At 34.4% G+C, this 20,603-nt stretch overlaps 1 protein-coding gene across 1 annotated transcript; it reads right to left on the reverse strand.

Annotated features, from left to right (window-relative positions):
* Window positions 1–15,799: 15,799 nt before the first annotated feature.
* Window positions 15,800–17,905, reverse strand: LOC128042613 (uncharacterized). Its single transcript, XM_052634075.1, has 3 exons — window positions 17,549–17,905; window positions 16,461–16,560; window positions 15,800–16,182 (listed from the first exon to the last, which is right to left on the reverse strand). Exons 1-3 carry the CDS (start codon window positions 17,871–17,873, stop codon window positions 16,077–16,079), a joined length of 531 nt encoding a protein of 176 aa, XP_052490035.1. The 5' UTR covers window positions 17,874–17,905; the 3' UTR covers window positions 15,800–16,076.
* Between the last annotated feature and the right edge of the window lie 2,698 nt (window positions 17,906–20,603).

The following is a 20,603-nucleotide window of genomic DNA, read 5'->3' on the forward strand; positions in this document are numbered from 1 at the left end:
GTTTTAGTAAATTTAACCTTTTATTAAAATGATTAAGTTTCAAGGTAATCCGATCACACCTAATAAAAAGGATTGGTGGCGACTCCATTTCGCGTTTTAAAATAAAAAGTCGATTTCAAAAAAAGGTTTCGACAAATATATTTTGGATAAATCTTGCAATTGGTATATGTACTATGCATAAGTTGTAGATTTAATGTTTGTACTTTAATTTAATCTTTTTTTCTTTTTACTTTTTAAAATTTAAAATTTCAGTCTTGATCAAATAACAAGTTAAATTCTGCAATTTTTAAAATATTTTAATGTATGTAATGTCATGTCAATTTGTTATTTACATATATAATATTCAGACAAAAGTCACGTTATTTAAGTTAATGAATTTAATGGGTATCGTTTGAGTTAGAATTAAAATTGTAAAATTTTTAAAAAAATAGAAGAACTAAAATGATCAAATTGGAGGACATAGCTTAAGTTTAAAAATACAATACTAATAGTAGGATTTAACATAATTGCTTTAATTACTATTATTTGATTTAAGACTAAAATTTAATATTCAAAAATTAAATAGACTAAAATTGATGAATTCGAATACTATAAATATTAAAATTGGTCATAATTGAGTATAAGGAAATGATTTTAAACACATATAGTGCCGGATTTGAATCTTTATGATATTGATATATTCATTTTTTCTAAATTTTTCTTGAAAGCTTATATATTTATATTTTTAATTAAAAGACAAGTAAATATATGGGTTTTCTTCCCAATTTATTATAATTAATTAATCAATTTGAAGTACTCAGTTGAATATTTGTAAATTGTAATAATTGATTCTATTAAAGCTGACTTAATTAAGAAAACACTCAAGTAAAAATAAAAATGTGAGCAATAATTTTCAAAAGAAGCACGAAACAGTGAGATCCAAATATAAATAAAATGATATAGGAGGAAACGAGAGCCCAACAATTGCAAAATCCATAAAGATTATACTCATTGAAGCATACCAATATGTAATGAAACCCAACACAACATATTAAAAAGATATAATGAAATTCACAGCAAATAATTCAAAGGAACCAAAAACTTCAAACCTTCTCAACAACTTACGATGATACACATTTCACGGCCTTTCACCTGCCGCAGGCACGGCTGTAAGTCCCGCAATTTTGCGGCGTAATGGGGCGGTTTGGGTTCGGAAGGCAGCTATCGTAAGACCGACCTCTTCCACAATTTGCCGCCGCCTGACCAGCATTGAGGGACTTACGGCTCACGCTTCCACTGCTTTGAAGGACTCGACCGAAGTGCGAATCCATCAAGAACTCCAAATCGTCGAAGTCGGCGATGACAGAGACGGTGCTGTTGGTTTCGATTGGTTTCGAAGACACCAGCACTAAAATCGCTAGAAAAAGACAAATTTTCTTCATTTTTGCTTCCTTCGTCAATGGCACAGCTCACAGAGGTCTCTTTTAAGGTGATGGAACCTTAGTTGAAATATTCATGCAAATATTGATCATAAATATTAAGATGTCAACTGTTATAGCAGGTGGAACGTTACATCATAGTTTTAAATTAATGAAAAAAATAGCCACGACGTTCCATTACGTTCATTATTCTATATTTTTAATTGCATGTATAAACTTGTTGACATTATCAAAGTGATATATATTACTAACCTATCCAATTTACAATTTTTATGCTATCTATAAAATTCATGTTATATATATCAAATTAACAAATAAATCAAATGTTGATAAATTCCTTGAAAACATAAAATTAAATTAATTTTACATAATTTTATGTAATTGATATTATAGATCATCAAGCATCAGATTTAATAATATAATTGAAGTTTGAATCGAATTAATATAAATTTATATGAATAAAATATAAAATATAATTTCATAAACAATTATTATCATTATTATTTTATTATTAACCATACAGAGAAAAAGTCTGCTACACTAGAAACCAGGCGGTCAACTACTTATTGGCCCACTGTACACATATGGAGTTATTAAATTGCGAGGTTAAGCCCAATCCGACCTAATCTAAATTAAATCAAAAAACTAATAAATAAATAAGTTCATTATTAAAAGTTCAATTACAAAATGCCCAAAAATAAAGTCTAACAGCTCACAACCTAAACCTTTTTCAGAAACTTTAGTTGCCCTAGCACCCTGTCGCATCGCTCACCGACATGTCAGCAGACGCAACACTCGAAACCTTCACCCTTGCACCAAAATGGCAGCAGCAACCCCGTTGACTTCCACTCCCCCTGCAAGAAACACAAAAAAGGAAAAGAAGCAAACACAAGCAATCGAAGAAAACATATATTCTAGTATTATTTCGATTATAAAAACCGCTCTTTGTAACACGAAAAGGAAGGGAATAGATCGAAATAAAAAAACGAAATCTAAATACAAAAAATCAGAATAATCAAAATAAAATTACCACAAAGTTCAAAAAGGTAACATTTTTATTATTTATTATTGTTATTTTATTTTGATTTTTTCTCTTTTTGAAACAAAAAAATAGAAAAAGGGAGAACCTTTACCAGTTTTGCGTCGCGTTGGAGAAAGTAGAAACCGAAAGGTTTCTCTCCTTTTTTTGGGATTTTGGCCAAGTTTTTGGCGATTTTGACTCCAGATCGGATATCTGCGCGAAAAAGGATTTCGGTGAATTTTTTTTGGCGATTTCCGACGACCATAGGCGGTGGTCTTCGTTGCCGGTGACCGACGGTCACAATGGAGATTCTCCGACCCGTGGCTGGAGTTGAAGCCACTTCAGAGAAAAAAAGGAGAATAAAGTTTTTTTTTTAAAAAAGCTAAAATGAATTTTTTTTCTTCAAAATTTTAACTTATATACACATATCAAAACGATGTCGTTTTGGCCTAGCTTCAGAAACTCCAAAACGACGTCGTTTTAAACTCTAAAATGATTTTTTTTTTCAAAATTTTAACTTATATTCGCGTGGCTTTTGAAGGGAGGGGATATTTGTAGCTTTGGTCATTCCGTTTTTTTTCATCCTTTTAATTTAGTCCTGTTCATTTTATTTTCTTTAATTTTCGCCCCATAATTTAAATTCCTATGCGATTTAGTCCCCTGACCCAGTGTGAACCCTTTAGGAGTGACACAAGTCAATATGATGGGGATAATTTTCATTTGACCCCCTAAAGTTTTCTATCTTATTTTAATTTAATCCTTTAAGTTTCGTTTCTTTATAATTTAGGCTTTTAGTTTTGTTATATTTTTAATTTAGTCCTTTATTCCCTTTCCTTTATTTTTCTTGCAATTTGTGCTTTAAGTTTTGTTTGAATTTTAATTTAATCCTCCATTCATTTATTTAAGTCCATATATTTATTTTTTCATTTTTTTACCGTCTAATTTTTATTATTTTATTTTGATCCTTATTTTTAATTATTGATATTACTAACATTATTAAGTAATTATTGTTGTTAATTAATAATAATTTTGTTAAAATTAAGCTTAAAGAACCAATATTTTATGAACGTAATTCTATTATTACCATGCATTTTTATATTATTTCATTATTAGTATTATTAGATAATATTATTAATTGAATATTATTATTTATTTTTATTTGTACTATTATATTATTGTCATTTTGTTTTATTATTTATGTTGTTTTGCCATAATTTTCTCCATTGTCGTACATTGTAAATAATTACTACATACATACGTTTTTCGGCATAAGCGCATAAAAGAATAAAGACTAAGGCAATATTCTTTATTTCGAGATTTCGAGAAATTGTGTCCCTAACTTACGGGGTACGATTTTATCCTCGAACCAAAATAATCAAACGTCCTTTCTTATTTTTTGAAGAAATAATATTTAAAATATATAAGATTTGGGCAATAATTATAAAATGAGCATTCTTATTTTTGGAAAATCGAGACATCATCCCCTAACTTACGTGGCATGATTTTCTTCCCGATTAACTCGAAATACGAAGGTATTTTTCATAAAATTTGATTTAATTAGCGATATTTTAATCAAATAACATCATGCAAAAACAAAAAAGGGATTATATTGTAAATTTTCTTCTATTTCATAAGTCTCGATGTTAAGACATCAAGTAATCAACTAGGTACCAATTTTGGGTGTTATGAGGGTGCTAATCCTTCCTCATGCGTAACCGACCCATTTCTCGGGTTTGTAGACCAAAAATCATCGTTTTAGTAAATTTAACCTTTTATTAAAATGACTGAATTTCAAGGTGACCCGATCACACCTAAATAAAAAAAGATTGGTGGAGACTCCATTTTCATTTAAAAATAATAATAAGTCGATGTCAAAAAGGTTTCGACAGCTTGGCGACTCTACTGGGACAAAATAAGAGAGTCAAGCCTCGAGTTGATTCCTTTTGGTCTTTTTGTTGAAAATTGATAATTTGGTTTAAATTTACGATCCCTTTATTGCATTTTATCCTTCATGTTTTGTCTTTGATATCTCGGTTTATATAGCGATCTAGTATATATGTTTTATTAGTTCAAAAGTTTCTTTTTGTGTGTTTTCCACATATTGCATTGCATAATCATTCAATTTTGCTCTTCTTAAGTGGGAGTGAGAAACTATTCCTTCGTAAGGTCTTCACCTCCGTATAGGATAGTAGATCATTTTCGGGATACATTCATACCTATGTCTTCGTAAGACCTTCATCTCTGTATAGCCATAGGGAAATGTATTCCCCTGAACTGAACTCGATCCGTATGAGCCTATAATGGGTAAGGATTAAGGAATCTGCCGGTTCAGGTACCCTTACTTTAGAACCAAATTGCTTATAATGAACCCTAAGAACCTACCTTAGGTAGAACTTTACCAAACCTTTAGTGGTCACCCAAATAGGTGCTCTATTTATTATTTCTTGCTTGCTTTAAATTCTAGCTTTGTATGAAATGTACTAACTTGTTTCGTTTTGTTTTGGTTGTGATTGCATTGCATTTTTATCATAGAAAACGGTGTTGGTTCACGTTCAGTTGCTAAATAGAGAGCTTGTCATGGAAAATAGATTTCTTGATAAAGTGGAAGATAATACGGCCGTCCGGATATGGTCTAAGAAAACACAACAAGAGAAGGGTGACAGCCTGACGGAGGGATACGTGTTAGAATTATGGGATTTCACTTGCATCAGTGTGACTCGGAATAATCTCTAAGAGTTGAAAGAGATGTGGAACCAATGGGATAACGAAACCAAATAGTTATTCTACTATAACTGTGGTGATTTACCTTATTTACTCGATGTTAAACTGGATAAACACTTGTTCCAAGCCCTAGCCCAGTATTGTAATCCTGCTTATATCTATTTCCATTTCGGAAAGGTAGACTTAGTGCCCACGTAGAAAAGTACACAACTCTGCCCCGTTGCCTGGAGATTCAAGCCAACAAAACTTATTCTAGAGCAGCCAACGTCCTGACTTTCTTAAAGAAACTAATGAGCATCACGGGGATGAGCGACCAATGGGTTGCAGCCCAGATTAAACAAAAGGGAAATAGTAAATGCATCCCTTGAAAAAGCTTGCTAAATTTGATCTTGGCACATCTAGATACGAAAAAAAGAGTTGATGTCTTCACCTTGAGTACTTACGGGTTAGTCATCTTCCCCAAAGCACTAGGGTAGATAGATGATGTAGTTTCAGATCTATTTGACCGACCTAACAAAAGGGTCATGCTCGTCCCCGCAATGTTGGTCGAAACTTTGAAATCTTTAAGTGCATGCCGGAGAGCGGGTGAAAGAAGATTTATCGGGTGTGTACAACTCTTGCTAGCCTAGTTTCATAGCCACTTTTGGAAGGTAGAAAAGGTCTCTTATTGAGTATTCTCCGTTACGCCAAGGCGAGACGATAATTCGGAGGAAAAATAGATTACAATTCTCTAGAGTCTCTAAGAAGAAGAAGCGGAATGAAGGGCCCCTTGAATGATACCTGATGAGATTTTGTACCAAAGTGGAGACTTTGACTGGGTCCCTTTACTTATGATATGGGGAGCTATTGGATATGTCTCTCTACTTGTATTGAGACAGTATAGATCGAGCCAGTTCATATCGGTAACTCAAGGGTTAGCTTAGTTTGAGTTTGCGTACAAATGAGATAATTATAAGAAGAAGGTTCGTAAAATATCGAACACTAGGAACCAAACCCACAGAATGAAAAGATTTGTCACAAATCCCATGACAACCCCCGAATATGATTGGTGGTGGGGGAAAAGAGTCAATGACAATGCCCCTTTGTCAAACCAAGAAAATACTTGACCAATAGAAGAACACTTGCAAGTGATCCTATCCGAGTTGGAAATCATAAAGCAAGACTTTAAAAAGAGGAGTTTGGAGTTGGGGAAAAAGATAGAACAGTTGGACGAGGAAAAGATACATATAGGATTAGACGTCGACGTCTAAAAGTTAGAGGCTGAGAAAATGAGAAAAGGAAAAAAAAGGCTGAGGAAGACTTGGACAGTCTAAAAATAGGTTATAAAAAGCTACGTTTGTCAATAAGGACTACTGGGTTGGGTAAAATATCGAAACAATGGCGGTAAGAAATCAAAGAAGAGAATACTAGAGCTGATTAGTGGGAAAGAAGATTCCAACAGGCTCGAGTTCGAAAAGATGTTCTAGAAAGGGATTTACTAGAAAGTGGAAATGAAAAGGCTGGACTGCGAACCAGAGTAGCAGAATTAGAAAGATCACTGCATTAATATCATACTCGCAACTCTACAATTGAGAAGAAAGTAAGCCTAATTAAGATTGAAGAGCTGCAGTGAAAGATAGAAGAGCTCAAGAGCGCACTGCAAAATTGTGAGCTTCGAGTTGAGCTTCTTGAAACGAATAATGAACACTGGAAAGAGCAACTCCAATGCTCTCAAGGTCAGATTAGGGATAGAGATCGCATCATGGGCGAAGATGTGACTCAAGTACGGGAAGTAGCCGACCATTTGTAAACCCTAGCGGTTCAAGCTGACATACTGAGCTTAAAATACGAATCAAAATTGGATCGGGGTTGAGAATTAGTTTGGCTTTTCAGGAAAGTCAAAGCTTTGAGTACTAGGACAATGCCGTATATGTAAAATGTATATGTTTTATGTAAAGAGATTTGTTTTCTAGTAAATTTATTCTAAAAAAATTGAATTAGAATCAACACCTCTTTTTGCATTCATTTTCCATTCATCAGCATTACATTTCATCATATGCATTAAGTTTCATAAAACGACTCTAACTAATCAAAATTATGACAGTTAGCTTGGAAACCAATAAGAATTTGCCAATCGAATATCATTACAGTACCCGCAGTAAAACCAGAGCCATGGATCAAAGGTTAAAGAGATTGGAACAAATTCAAAAAGACATACAAGATCAATTGCAAGCGTAATTGCAGTAAGAATTTGCCAAAATACAACAAGGCATGAGGGATCAAATACAAGAGTCCCAATGAAGCATAATAAACCAGTTGACCCAGTTGTTAGTAGGAGAGACTGAAAAAGGGGAAAGTACTGTAAATAACTCTGGCGATGATAATGAAAACCCTATATACTCCCTAGGTTTTACCCTAGTAAATGTCCAAGCCTAACTAGATACATATCCACGAAGAGTAATCATTACTGTAAGACTTCAATAATATCAAGCCAACACCTCAACATCGGTGAATTACCATATGGGTTCAGGTTCCAATCTCGGGGATAATCTGACCAACCCCGTCATTCCAGATTTAGACGACATGGCGGAAATGGATAGAACATGAGTAGAATTGTCGAAATAGCTAAAAGATCGGTGTAAGTGGTTGGAAGAGAAATTCAGAAGTATGGAGAGTGTCGGCTACCTTTACAGGGTTGATGCTAAGGAGCTGAGCTTAGTCCCTGATCTAGTGCTCCCACCAAAATTCAAAACTCCAGAATTTAAAAAATACAATGGGACTAGTTGTCTTGAAGCCCATATCACAGTGTTCTGCCAAAGAATGACGATATATGTCAATAACGATCAATTGTTAATTCACTACTTCTAGAATAGTCTAGTCGAGTCGGCTTCCAAGTGGTACAACCAGCTAAGTTGTGCCAAAATCAGCTCATGGAAAGACTTGGTACAAGCTCTCATGAAACAATACAGCCATGTGACCAACATGGCACCCAACAGAATTACGTTACAAAACATGAAAAAGAAGCAAAGTGAAAGCTTTAGGCAGTATGCTCAGAGATGGAGGGAGGTGGCAATACAAGTTCAGCCACCTCTTTTGGAGAAGGAGACAACAATACTTTTCATAAACACTTTAACTGCCCCATTCATTAACCATATGTTGGGAAATGCTACCAAGAGCTTCTCATATATAGTAATGTCTGGAGAGATGATGAAAAATGCAGTAAGGAGTGGAAAAATAGACGGTGGGAAAACATCAAAAGATTAGCCCCGAGAAAGAAAGAAAATGAATTGAATAACGCGAGTGTGTATAATAAAGGCTATTCAAAACCGGTCACTATACGCCAACCAAGGACCGTAACAACCAACCATCAAGGCCCCTCAAGAAAAGAATCTAACTCAAGACCAAACACAGAAAAAATCCAGTTCACACCTAACCTTATGACATATAGAGAGTTATATCAGAATCTGTTCGATGTGCATGTGATATCCCCATTTTACTTAAAACCCATGTAACCTCTGTTCCCAAAATGGTATGATGCGAATGCTCAATGTGAGTACCATGTAGGAAAAACGGGACACTCAATTGAGAACTGTACTACATTTAAAAAGTTGATTAAAAGGTTCATCAATATGGTGATCGTAAGGTTTGATGATCCATCGGGACCTAATGTGGCAGAAAATCTATTACCCAGTCATTCAGATCAAAAGCTAAACGCGATAATTGAGAGTGGAGGAAAGAGGACCAAAACCGATGTGACAAAAGTGAAAACCTTACTAAAATGGGTTTGGCAAAAAATGATAGACGTAAGATTAATCGTTCAAGATTCGGAGGAGGTACCTAAAGGGATGTGGAGCTACTGTGAGTTCCACACTGAAGAAGGTCATGAGATCTAGGAGTGCACTGAATTCAAAGCTTTTGTGCAAAGTCTGATAGACAACAAGGAGCTGGAATTCTTTAAAGATGTCAAAGGCTCGAAAGGGGGAGACATGTGTACCTCAGAAAAAGGATCAATGGAGAAGGTCCACAAGATCAATCACCCAATGGTGATTATTTCATGACTGGGAACACAAGCTACGGTGAGAGTCATAATTCAGAAACCCGTGACTTTTCCCTACAAGGATAACAAAATGGTTCCATGGAATTGTGACTGCAACGTGATGATCCCAGGAGAGGGGAATTCGGTTGGCACTTTAAAAGAGGCCAGGATAGTGGTTTCTACACGCACAATGGGAGGCGCTATAACCCTGCAAATGCAAGAACTGAACCTGTTAAAGAAAAAACCCTAGCAGTAGAACGTAAGAAAGAAAAGGCTTGAATCACCTGTTAACGAGCTAGTAAATGGGAACGAGGCTAAGGAATTCTTGAAATTCTTGAAGCATAATGAGTATAATATTGTAGAACAGCCGCACAAACAACCAACTCACATATCAGTACTAGCCTTGCTCTTGAGCACAAACAACCAACTCACGTTGATGAAGGTACTGAATGAAACTTATATTGCTAATGATATCTCTGTAAACAAGCTAGACCGCTTGGTTAACAATATAAATGCCGACAATTTTATGTTTTCAATGATGATAAAATACCTCTGAAGGGTATGAGATCCATGAAGGCCTTACATATCACTACCCGCTGCAACGGATATACATTTCCAGGGGTGTTAATCGAAAATGAATCTGATCTAAATGTCTTACCTCTATCTATGCTAAATAGATTGCCAGTGGATAGCTCTCACATGAAGACGTGCCAGAATAGAGTGAGAGCATTCAATGGTTCAGAAAAGAGGGTGATAGGAAGGATTAAAATACCCCTTTTAATTGGTCCAAACACATATGAGGTAGCTTTTTGGTGATGGTTATCAAGCCCTCTTATAATTTCTTATTGGGTAAACCTTGGATTCACTCGGCTAGGGCAGTACCGTCGTCACTACATCAAAACTTGAAGTTGGTAACAGAGGGTCGACTGGTGACAATAAACGCTGAAGAGGATATCATCGCATCTGTAACTAGTGACGCACCATACATAGGATCGGATGAAGAGGTAATAGAATGTTCCTTTTGATCACTAAAATTTGTTAATGCAGCTTTCATTGTTGAAGGAAGCAAGATCCTAGTGCCCAAAATATCCAAAACTACGAGGATGGGATTGCAGTTGACAGTTGGGAAAATAGCCTTACCTTGGAAATGACTTAAAAAATACCTATAAGGAAGGGTTGAGGCACCCGTGCTGATGGACAAATAAGATTGCTTTGGCTTAGGGTACAAGCTAGATGCGAGGGAAAAGAAAGATAAAGAAAAAAGACAAGAAAAAAGAAGAGGGTGATTGAGTGGAGGAGAGGTCAAATGGGAACCTATGACCTTTCCCCATATATCCAAAACAAAGAATGACAAAAAAAAAAGCCTAAAAGGAATGTTGAGAAACCTGAGCATCAATGCTATATCCGACGAAGGTATTGGGGAAAACCTGTCAGGCATTCGTCCTTATATCCATGGAAGTATTCTGGACAATTAGACAGTGGAAGAGATCCCTGTAATTTTTAGAACTAATTCAAAGTAATATCCAAACCACATTTATTACTCTAAGCCTGTGAGCAATAAGAATCCTTTTGTGAAAAAGACATATGTCCATTATTTTTATTTCAATAAAATGCATCTTTGTGTCTCATTTTGGCAAATATACCACACAAATAATAACAGGTTTCCAAATATCAATGATATGAGCAACACTGCTACTGACTCAGAATCTCCTTTTAGAAAGATATGTGTCTAGAGGAACCTCAAGACTTTGAAGATGATCGAGATTGTAACCTATCTCCTGATTTGTTAAGGATGGTAGAACAAGATGAGAAATAAATCCTACCTTACAAAGAGTCAGTAAAAGTTGTGAGCTTAAGAGACAAACAAGAAAAGAAAGAGGTGAGGATCAGGGCTTGCATCACTACAAAGACAAAGCGAGACCTCATCGAATTACTCCAAAAATTCAAAGATGTTCTTGCATGGTCATATCAAGACATGTCTGGTCTAGGTATTGATATCGTGGTACACCAGCTCCCTATAAAAGAAGAATGCAAGCCAGACCCGACGTCCTGTTAAAAATAAAAGACAAAGTCAAGAAACAATTCGACGCCGGTTTCCTACAAGTGATTAAATACTCGGAATGGGTAGCCAATATAGTTCACGTCCCTAAGAAAGATGGGAAAGTATGAATATGTGTAGACTATAGAGATTTAAATAAGGCCAGCCCGAAAGATAATTTCCCGTTGCCTCACATCGACACCTTAATGGATAACACAACAAACTATTCATTGTTCTCCTTCATGGATGGCTTCTTTGGATACAACTAGATAAAGATACATCCTGAAGACATGGAAAAGACTACATTCGTAACCATGTGGGGAACATTTTGCTATAAAGTGATGTCATTCAGATTGAAAAATACGGGAGCAACATATAAAATAGTCATGGTAACCTTGTTTCATGATATGATGGACAAGGAAATCAAAGTTTATGTCGATGATATGATCACAAAATCCTGAATAGAAGAATAACATATACAAGTCCTGAGGAACTTATTCTTAAGGTTGAGAAAATTCCAGCTAAAGCTCAATCCAACAAAATGTACCTTTCGGGCTAGGTCAAGAAAATTACTAGGATTCATAGTCAATGAAAAGGGGATCGAGGTTGACCCAAAAAAAGTTAGGGTTATACAGGAACTGTCTCTGCCGCACACTCAAAAAGAGGTTCGAAATTTTCTAGGAAGACTAAATTACATCTCCCGGTTCATTTCACAACTAACTAAGAAATGCGACCCCATATTTCGTCTCCTTAAGAAACATAATCCAAGCGTATGGGATGAGGAGTGCCAAAAAATTTTTGACAAGGTCAAACATTACCTGTCTAATTCTCTAATACTGATGCCACCTAGTCTAGATAAGCCACTGATATTGTACTTAGTAGTATTTGAGAATTCTAAGGGATACGTGCTGGGCCAACATGATGATTCAGGAAAGAAAGAAAGAAAGAGTGATACACTACCTCAGTAAGAAGTTCATTGAGTATTAGACAAGATATTCGCCAATTGAAAAGTCGTGTTGCGCCTTGATCTAGACAACCCGGAGACTGAGACACTACATGTTGTACTACACAACTTAGTTAATCTAAAAAATAGACCCTCTAAAGTACATAATAGAGTCGACTGCTTTAAATGAAAGAATGACTCGATGGTAAATTCTTCTTTCCGAATTTGATATAGTTTATGTGAACCAGAAGGTAGTAAAAAGGAGTGCAATAGTAGATTTTCTAGCCAGTAGAGCTCTAAAAGATTACGAGCCTTTGAATTTCAATTTCCCAAACGAAGAACACAAGATCAAAGTAATGGGTATCCGTGCAGCCATGGAACACAAGATCAAAGTAATGGAGGTATATGGGGATTCTGCACTAGTGATCTATCAACTCAAAGGTGAGTAGGAGACAAGAGATCCCAAGTTGATCGAGTATAGAAGGCTGCACATGGAGTTAATTAAAAGGTTTGATGACATCACCTTCTGCTACCTTCTGCAAGATGAAAATCAAATGGCTGATGCCCTAGCTACGCTAGCTTCTATGGTCAAAATGAACAAACAAGAGGATGTAAAACCTATCCAGATGAGTGTTTATGAAGGCTCCGGCTCATTATTACAACATCGAGGAAGAGGAAAATAATTATCACCCTTGATACCACGATATACTGCGATATGTAAAGAATCGTGAATACCCTGATCAGGCGACCAATAATGATAAAAGGACACTAAGGAATCCGGCCAATGACTATGTCTTAGATGGGGAGATCTTGTATAAAAGAAGAAAAGGTCAGGAGTAACTAAGATGTGTGGACGCCTTTGAGGCCAAGAAGATTTTGGAAGAAATCCATGAGGGCATTTGTGAAACACATGCTAATATTTTTACAATGGCTAGGCAAATCATGAGATTTGGGTATTGCTGGTCCATCATGGAAGGAGCTTGTATCAGTTATGCCAAGAGATGTCATAAGTGCCAAATTTATGGAGAAAAAATTCATGTGCCTCTTTCACCTCTTCATGTTATGACTTCTCCATAGCCTTTCTTTATGTGGGGTATGGATGTCATTGGGCCGATCTTGCCAAAAGCTTCCAATGGGCATCGATTCATCTTCGTAGTCATTGATTACTACACCAAGTGGGTAGAGGCCACTTCTTACGCCAATGTCACGAAGTTGACAATTAGTAAATTCTTAAAGAAAGAGATCATATGTCAGTATGGGATGCGAGAAAGGATTATATCTGACGATGCATTGAACTTGAACAATAACTCGATAGTGGAGGTCTGTAGTCAATTCAAGATCAAACACCATAACTCGTCACTATATCGCCCAAAAATGAATGGTGCAGTGGAGATAGCCAATAAGAACATTAACAAGATCGTGGGGAAAATGACTGAGACTTATAAAGTTTGGCATAAGAAGTTACCATTTGCCCTCTTTGCTTATGGAACATCTGTTAGGACCACTACCGGGGCAACGCCTTTCTCATTGGTTTATGAAATGGAGGCAATTTTGCCCATTAAAGTCGAGATTTCTTCTCTCCGAGTTTTATCAGAGTTGAAGTTAGATGAAGTAGAATGGATCAAATCCCAATACGATCAGTTGAACTTGATTGAAGAGAATAAGCTGAAAGCTATCCGTCATGGTCAGATGTACCGAAAATAAATGATACGAGCTTATGACAAAAATGTCCGCCCTAGAGAATTCCATGAGGGTGACCTAGTATTGAAAAAATCCTTCCCATATAAAAGGACTTCAGAGGAAAGTGGATGCCAAACTAGGAAGGACCCTATGTGGTAAAGAAGGCATTTTCTAGAGGAGCGTTGATTTTGACAGAGATGGATGGCAAAAACCTGCCTAATCCTGTGAATTCAAATTCAGTCAAGAAATACTTTACCTAAAAAAAATAGAGAGGCCAAGGTGAAAACTCACAAAGGGTGTCTTAAGACCAAAAGGGTTTTGAGTTGAAAAATCGGGAAATGGTAGCTTAGATTTGGATAGAAGATTGAACATGTGATAGTCGTGTCTTCTCGAAAGGATGAATGTTATACCTTGGGGTATCAAAAAAGAACTTTAGATCTCCTAAACACATATCAAACTCAAAATGGTTATCGAGAAGTTTGTGCAGAGAAGCTCATGCTGTGATATTTGGGGCACCTATTTTTATCTTAATCATTTTGTATTTTAGCAACATTTGCTATTTTAATTAATCTATTTATTTTGAGCTCTGCTCCTAATAAATCCCAATCTTGGCCATTGTTACAACCTTTTTCAAGCATTTTTATATTGAAATAATGATTAATGAACTAATAATGTTCAAGTAAAAGGATTTTTTTTGCATATTGCTCTGAAAGTTTTTTAAATAGTACAATGAACTGAAACAGGACCACTACTTAGAACTAACCAAATCTAAGGGTGGGAAATATCTGGGAATGAATAGTCTAAATTGTGATTACTTCTTTAGGTTTTCTATCAAAGATACCAGCTGAACAAGAAGGTAGGGTAATACGTCAATGATAGAACCTTGACGAACAATGAGCAATGCCAACCTAAGCAGAAAAAATGGATCATTCTCAAAATTGACATTTTGTATTCATACAAATATCATTCATATACATCTAGCTAGGAGCATTTTATTCATTATGATCATAACATCCTAAGCGCTTGGCATAAATATAGACCTATGAAATAAATTCTATAGGTCATGTTCATTAGAGAACAGTGTAATAGATCAGTGAAACCACAATTCTTATACCCTTGAAGTTACAATGGGTTAGATTGAATATAACAAATCTTATCTCCCTAAAGATGCAATGGAGCAAGATGAGGCTACAAATCTTATCTCCCTGAAGTTGTAGTGGAGCAAATTGGAGTTACAAATCTTATCTCCCTAAAGTTACAATGGAGCAGATTGAAGTTATAAATCTTATCTCCCTGAAGTGGCAGTGGAGCATATTGAAGTTACAAATCTTATCTCCCTAAAGTTGCAGTGAAGCATATTAAAGTTACAGATCTTATCTCCTTGAAGTAGCAGTGGAGCAGATTGAAGCAACAAATCTTATCTCTCTGAAATTGCAGTGGAGCAGATTGAAGCTACAAATCTTATCTCGCTGAAGTTGCAATAGAGCAAATTGAAGCGACAAATCCTATACCTTTGAAGTTGTAATGGGTCAGATTAAATCTACCATAGCGAGTCCTATTTCTCTGAAGTTGTAGTGGAACAAATTAAAGCTACAAGCTACAAATCTTATCTCCCTTAAGTAGTAATGGAGTTGATTGAAGCTACAATTCTTATCTCCCTGAAATTGCAGTGGAGCAGATTGAAGTTACAAATTTTATTTCGCTGAAGTTGCATTAGAGCAGATTGAAGTGACAAATCATATACCTTTGGAGTTGCAGTGGGTCGGATTAAATCTACCATAACGAGTCTTATTTCCCTAAAGTTGCAGTGGAACAGAATAAAGTTACAAGTTACAAATCTTATCTCCTTGAAGTAGCAGTGGAGCAGATTAAAGCTAGGAATCTTATCTCTTTGAAGTTGCAACGAAGTAGATTGAAACTACAATTCCTATACCCCTGAAGTTGCAGTGGATTAGAATGAGGCTACTTGAAAAAGAGAAGTACCAAAGAAGTCGAGATTTAGCAAGACCAGACAAAATTAGTCCTTTTTAAAGTCTTTGCTCCATTCTCATTACATAACTACGAGCAAAGAGGGGCAGCTGTAACAGCCCAATTTTGCCCAGCCCAACCCAAACTAAACCAAAAAAACAAAAATAAAAAATAAAAAACAAAGTCCATTATTAAAAGTCCAATTACAAAATGGCCCCAAAACAAAGCCCAATAGCCCACAACCTAAACTTTTTTCAGAAACCTTAGTTACCCTAGCTGCTTGCCGCGCCGCTCCCCGACATGTCAGTGGATGCGGTGCCCGAAACCTTCCCCCTTGCACCAAAACGACAGCAGCAACCCCGTTGACTTCCATCGCGCCTGCAAGAAACACAAAAAAGGAAAAGAAACAGAAACAAACAATAAAATAAACATATATTGTAGTATTATTTCGGTTATAAAAACCGATCATTGTAACATGAAAAGGAAGGGAATAGATCAAAATAAAAAAATGAAATCGAAATACAAAAAATCAAAAGAATCAAAATAAAAATACCACAAAGTTTAAAAATGTAACATTTTTATTATTTATGATTGTTATTTTATTTTGATTTTTTTCTCTTTTCGAGACAAAAAATAGAAAAAAGAAGAAACTTTACCTGTTTTGCGCCTCGTCAGAGAAAGTAGAAACCGAAAGGTTTCTCTCCTTTTCTGGGATTTTGGCTAAGTTTTTGGCGATTCTGACTCCAGATCGGAGATCTGCACGAAAAAAGGATTCCGGGGAATTTTTTTTGGCGATTTTCGACCATCGTAGGCGGCGGTTTAAAACGATTAGAATTAGAATCAAATTTAAAATGAAATATGTGGATTGAAAATTGTATATCAAAATAAATTTAGATAGGGTCTACACATGGTAAGACTTAAAATAAAATAATTTTTAAAAAAATCCACACGTAATATTTGTCTATAATAAGACTTGAACTTAAGACTTAAATATAGTAGTTGCAAAAGGAAAATAAATAAATCAACTTGTTGAATTAATAGTAAAACACATTATACTGTTAATGTGTATATTTATGATATTAATATATTTAAAATTTTCTAGTCTTTTTATATATTTGAATTTTGAAGTAGACCAATTAATTAGGTGAGTGAAGTTGGTTTTAGATCTAATCAATATTTTGAAGCGATTTAAATTTTAAAATTTAATTTAGGTTGACTTTACATTGGAATCATTTTGTATTTAAGTTTTATGGGTTAAAAGACATTTAAGTTTCTTGATCAAATCATCATGATTTTAGGTAAATTTCTAATCTTTTGGGTTTAAATTATTTTGGATTAGGATCTAATTAAATTTAAATAATTAATTTTTATAATCAATTTAATTTAATCAAATTTAAATTGAGTTGATCGAATCAAATTTTAAATCAAAATCAAAATTAATAGATCTAATTTGAAATATGCTTAAAACATTGTATTCTTGTATTCATATTTAAAGAAAACACAAAAGAAACATAAGAGGGAGCAATAATCTTCAAGAGAAGCATCCAAATATATAAAAGAAAAAAAGACAGACCAACAATTGCAAATACTATGAAGACCATCACTAGTGAAGCATACCGATATGTAATGAAACTCAACCCAACAAATGGAAAAGAAATATTAAATTCACAACAAATTATTAAAAAAGGAACCGAACACTTCAAATCTTAAATAATTATTAAGACACATTTTTACGGTTTTTCACCTGCCGCAGGAACGGGTGTAATAGCCACAATTTGCGTCGTAATGGGGCGATTCGGGTTCGAAAGGCAGCTATCATAAGGATTTCTCCCACAACCTGCCGCCGCCTGGCCAGGCTTGAGGGCGTTGTTGGCCACACTTCCACTACCTTGAAGGATTCTACTGAAGTGGGAATCCATTAGAAACTCCAATTGTTCGTCGTTGGCGATAAAGGAGGTCGTGGTGCTGTTGGTTTCCATTGAAATAGCTCTGCAAAGATTAATTGAATTGAAGAAGATCAGCATTAAAATCACAAGAGAAAAACACTTTTTCTTCATTTTGGTTTCCATTTTCTGTCGGATGTAGTCAATGACACAGCTCAAATAGGTATTTTTAAAGCCGTGGAATCTTTATTGGAGGAATTGAAAATGTTGGTGGGGTAACGTTTGTTCTAACCTGTCTGATTTTGCATTTTTTATGCTATTTAAGAAAATACAGGGCAATTGTTAGCAAAGGTTAAGTTGGATTTGAGTCCCATCTGTATTTTTTATTTCTGCATATGTTTTGTATGGGTTTAATTGTTTTCTCTTCAGATTTTGTTTAGGTTTTCGTCTACTATGTATTATATTAATTGATTCTGCATACAATTGTTGTTGGCCAGACTTGTATTTATATTTATACTTGCAATTTGTACTCATGTACTTATAATTGTATTATCTTGTATTAGTGGAACTTTAAAAAAACTCGTGTTATAGTCGATCGAGTCTTAACTCAATTGATATCGATATAGTTGCCGATGCAAGAGAATGTGGGTTTGATCGTGCCCAAATGCATTTTGTCTTTCTATTTATGTGTTGAGGAGAGTTCAATACTTATAGGTATTGTATATAAGAAAATAGGTGTTATATTTATCCTAGCATTTTCGTTTAGTGATAAAGTTGGGATTTCAAGAAATTTGATACCTGATCTTTGAATCCTAGATTTATGTTGGTCTCAATAAGAGGTGAAGCCAAAAATAAATTGAAGGAGAGACTAGAATTAGGTTGCATATTTTTATAATAGCTAAAATACCGTTTTACCATTTTAATAAATTATATTTTTATAATTTTTAATAAATTAAATCAAAATTTTATATTTTAAAAATTATACTAAAAATTTACCATTATTAAATTAAAATATTATAAAATTTAAAGAGTGAAAAGTGAAATTTTCCATCCCTGCCAACTACTGCCCTTGGTCTCAATATAAATATAATTCAAATATCAACTTCGTCATGCTTTATAATATTGGTTGTGGTTATTATTATTCAAATATATAAATTATAATTGTCGTTATACAAAATTCTTCCTATAAATTACTTTTCCAAAGAAAAGGAATACATATACCATTTTCTTTTTATTTTGAGTGGAGATCAAAATTTTAATTTAATAAATAAATTTTGGATAAATTTTTGAAAGGAAATTTTGGATAAATTGTCTCTTATATAAAAACACTAAATTAGTTTTTTAAACTAAATTAGTTTTAGTAACTTTATATACTTAATATTTTAGCTAAGTATTAAATTTAGTAATATGATATTTTGAATTGAATTTTATATTAATCATATTAATTGAAGATATTATTTTTAATACATATTTAATAAATAAATGTTTTTAAATCGAATAAATAGTCAAACATTTCAATTTACTCATATTTATGTATAAAATTTATATAATTAGTCAAATTGTAAAAATCTAAATCATATAAATTCCCATATATTATCATAATGAGCCAAATATATATTGATTAATCATTAAGAAGAATGTCTTGGGTTGTCAATTGCCATTATTTTATTCTTGGCTATTTTTTTAATTTATTGATTAAATTGGTCTAACTTGATTTGAAAGATGAAAATCAAATAAAAATTATAATTGCTATAGATTATTGTTATGGTGAATAATTGAGAGTTAATTTAACTATAAAAAAGTCTGCTACATCGAAAGCTAAAAGTCAACAATTTATTGCTTGGTGTCCCATTGTGCACATGATTATAGTATTATTAAAATTTAAGAATGTCCGCTGTCGCCCTATTTATTTGTGTTATGTATGGAATTGTTAAGATATGATATTCACTCCGCTATCTCAAGTGGTAAGCAGAGCCCTGTTAAATTGTGTCGCTCGGACCTTGAATTGTCACATTTGTTTTTTTTTTTTTTTTGTTGATGATCTCATTATTTTCTTGAAGATTGATTTAGATTATACTATGATTCTCAAGGAAACTTTAGATCGCTTTTGCTCTCTATCAAGTCATCAGGTTAATGCTAGTAAGATAAACATTAACTTTTCCAGAGGTTGGGTGAGGACAATGGTGATAAGTACTTTTCTTGGGTTCCAAAGAGTTCAGAACCTTGAAACATATATGGGAGCCTACTCTTGCACAACCAGTTCTTCTATCCATCCCAAAAGGTGTATAATAGGTCATTTTTGCTCGAGCCCAAACCAAACCAAATAAAAGTAAAATAATTACAAGTCCAATTACAAAAGAGGGCCAAATGGCCAAAAATAAAAATAAAAAAACCTAATGGCCTAGTAGCCCACAACTTAAACTAGGTTTTCAGTAAAACCAAAAACCCTAAGCCCCTCTGCGCCGCTCCTCCCTTTGTACGCACGTTGCCCAAGGCTTGACACACCCTGCCTCCATTTGCACCAAAATAGTGAGGGTCTCTATCACCGTTGACCGCAGCCGCCATCTGTAAAACAAAAAGAAAGCGACAGAAGCAAGCAAAAAAAAATAGAAATAGAAACACAAGGACACAAGAGCAATAGAAACAGGAGCAAAACAGTAAAAATGAACAGTGTAATATATGGCTATAAAAGCCATAACCAGATTGTAACATTTTTTTACAGATAAAGCAGTCAAAACAAAATAGAAAGAAAATTTCTAAAAAGGTGGTCCTTTTTTTTTACTCTATTTTATTTTATTTATTTTTTAAATAAACATAAAATAAAAAAAGAGTCGAAAACTTACCAGGCTCTTCGCATTCTGCAGCCGTGGGTGGCTGAGGACCGTCATCTCCGATGAAAGATGACATCTTTCAGGT

The sequence above is a fragment of the Gossypium raimondii genome, chromosome 7 (assembly GCF_025698545.1).
Source record: "Gossypium raimondii isolate GPD5lz chromosome 7, ASM2569854v1, whole genome shotgun sequence".
NCBI classification, from domain to species: Eukaryota; Viridiplantae; Streptophyta; class Magnoliopsida; order Malvales; family Malvaceae; genus Gossypium; species Gossypium raimondii.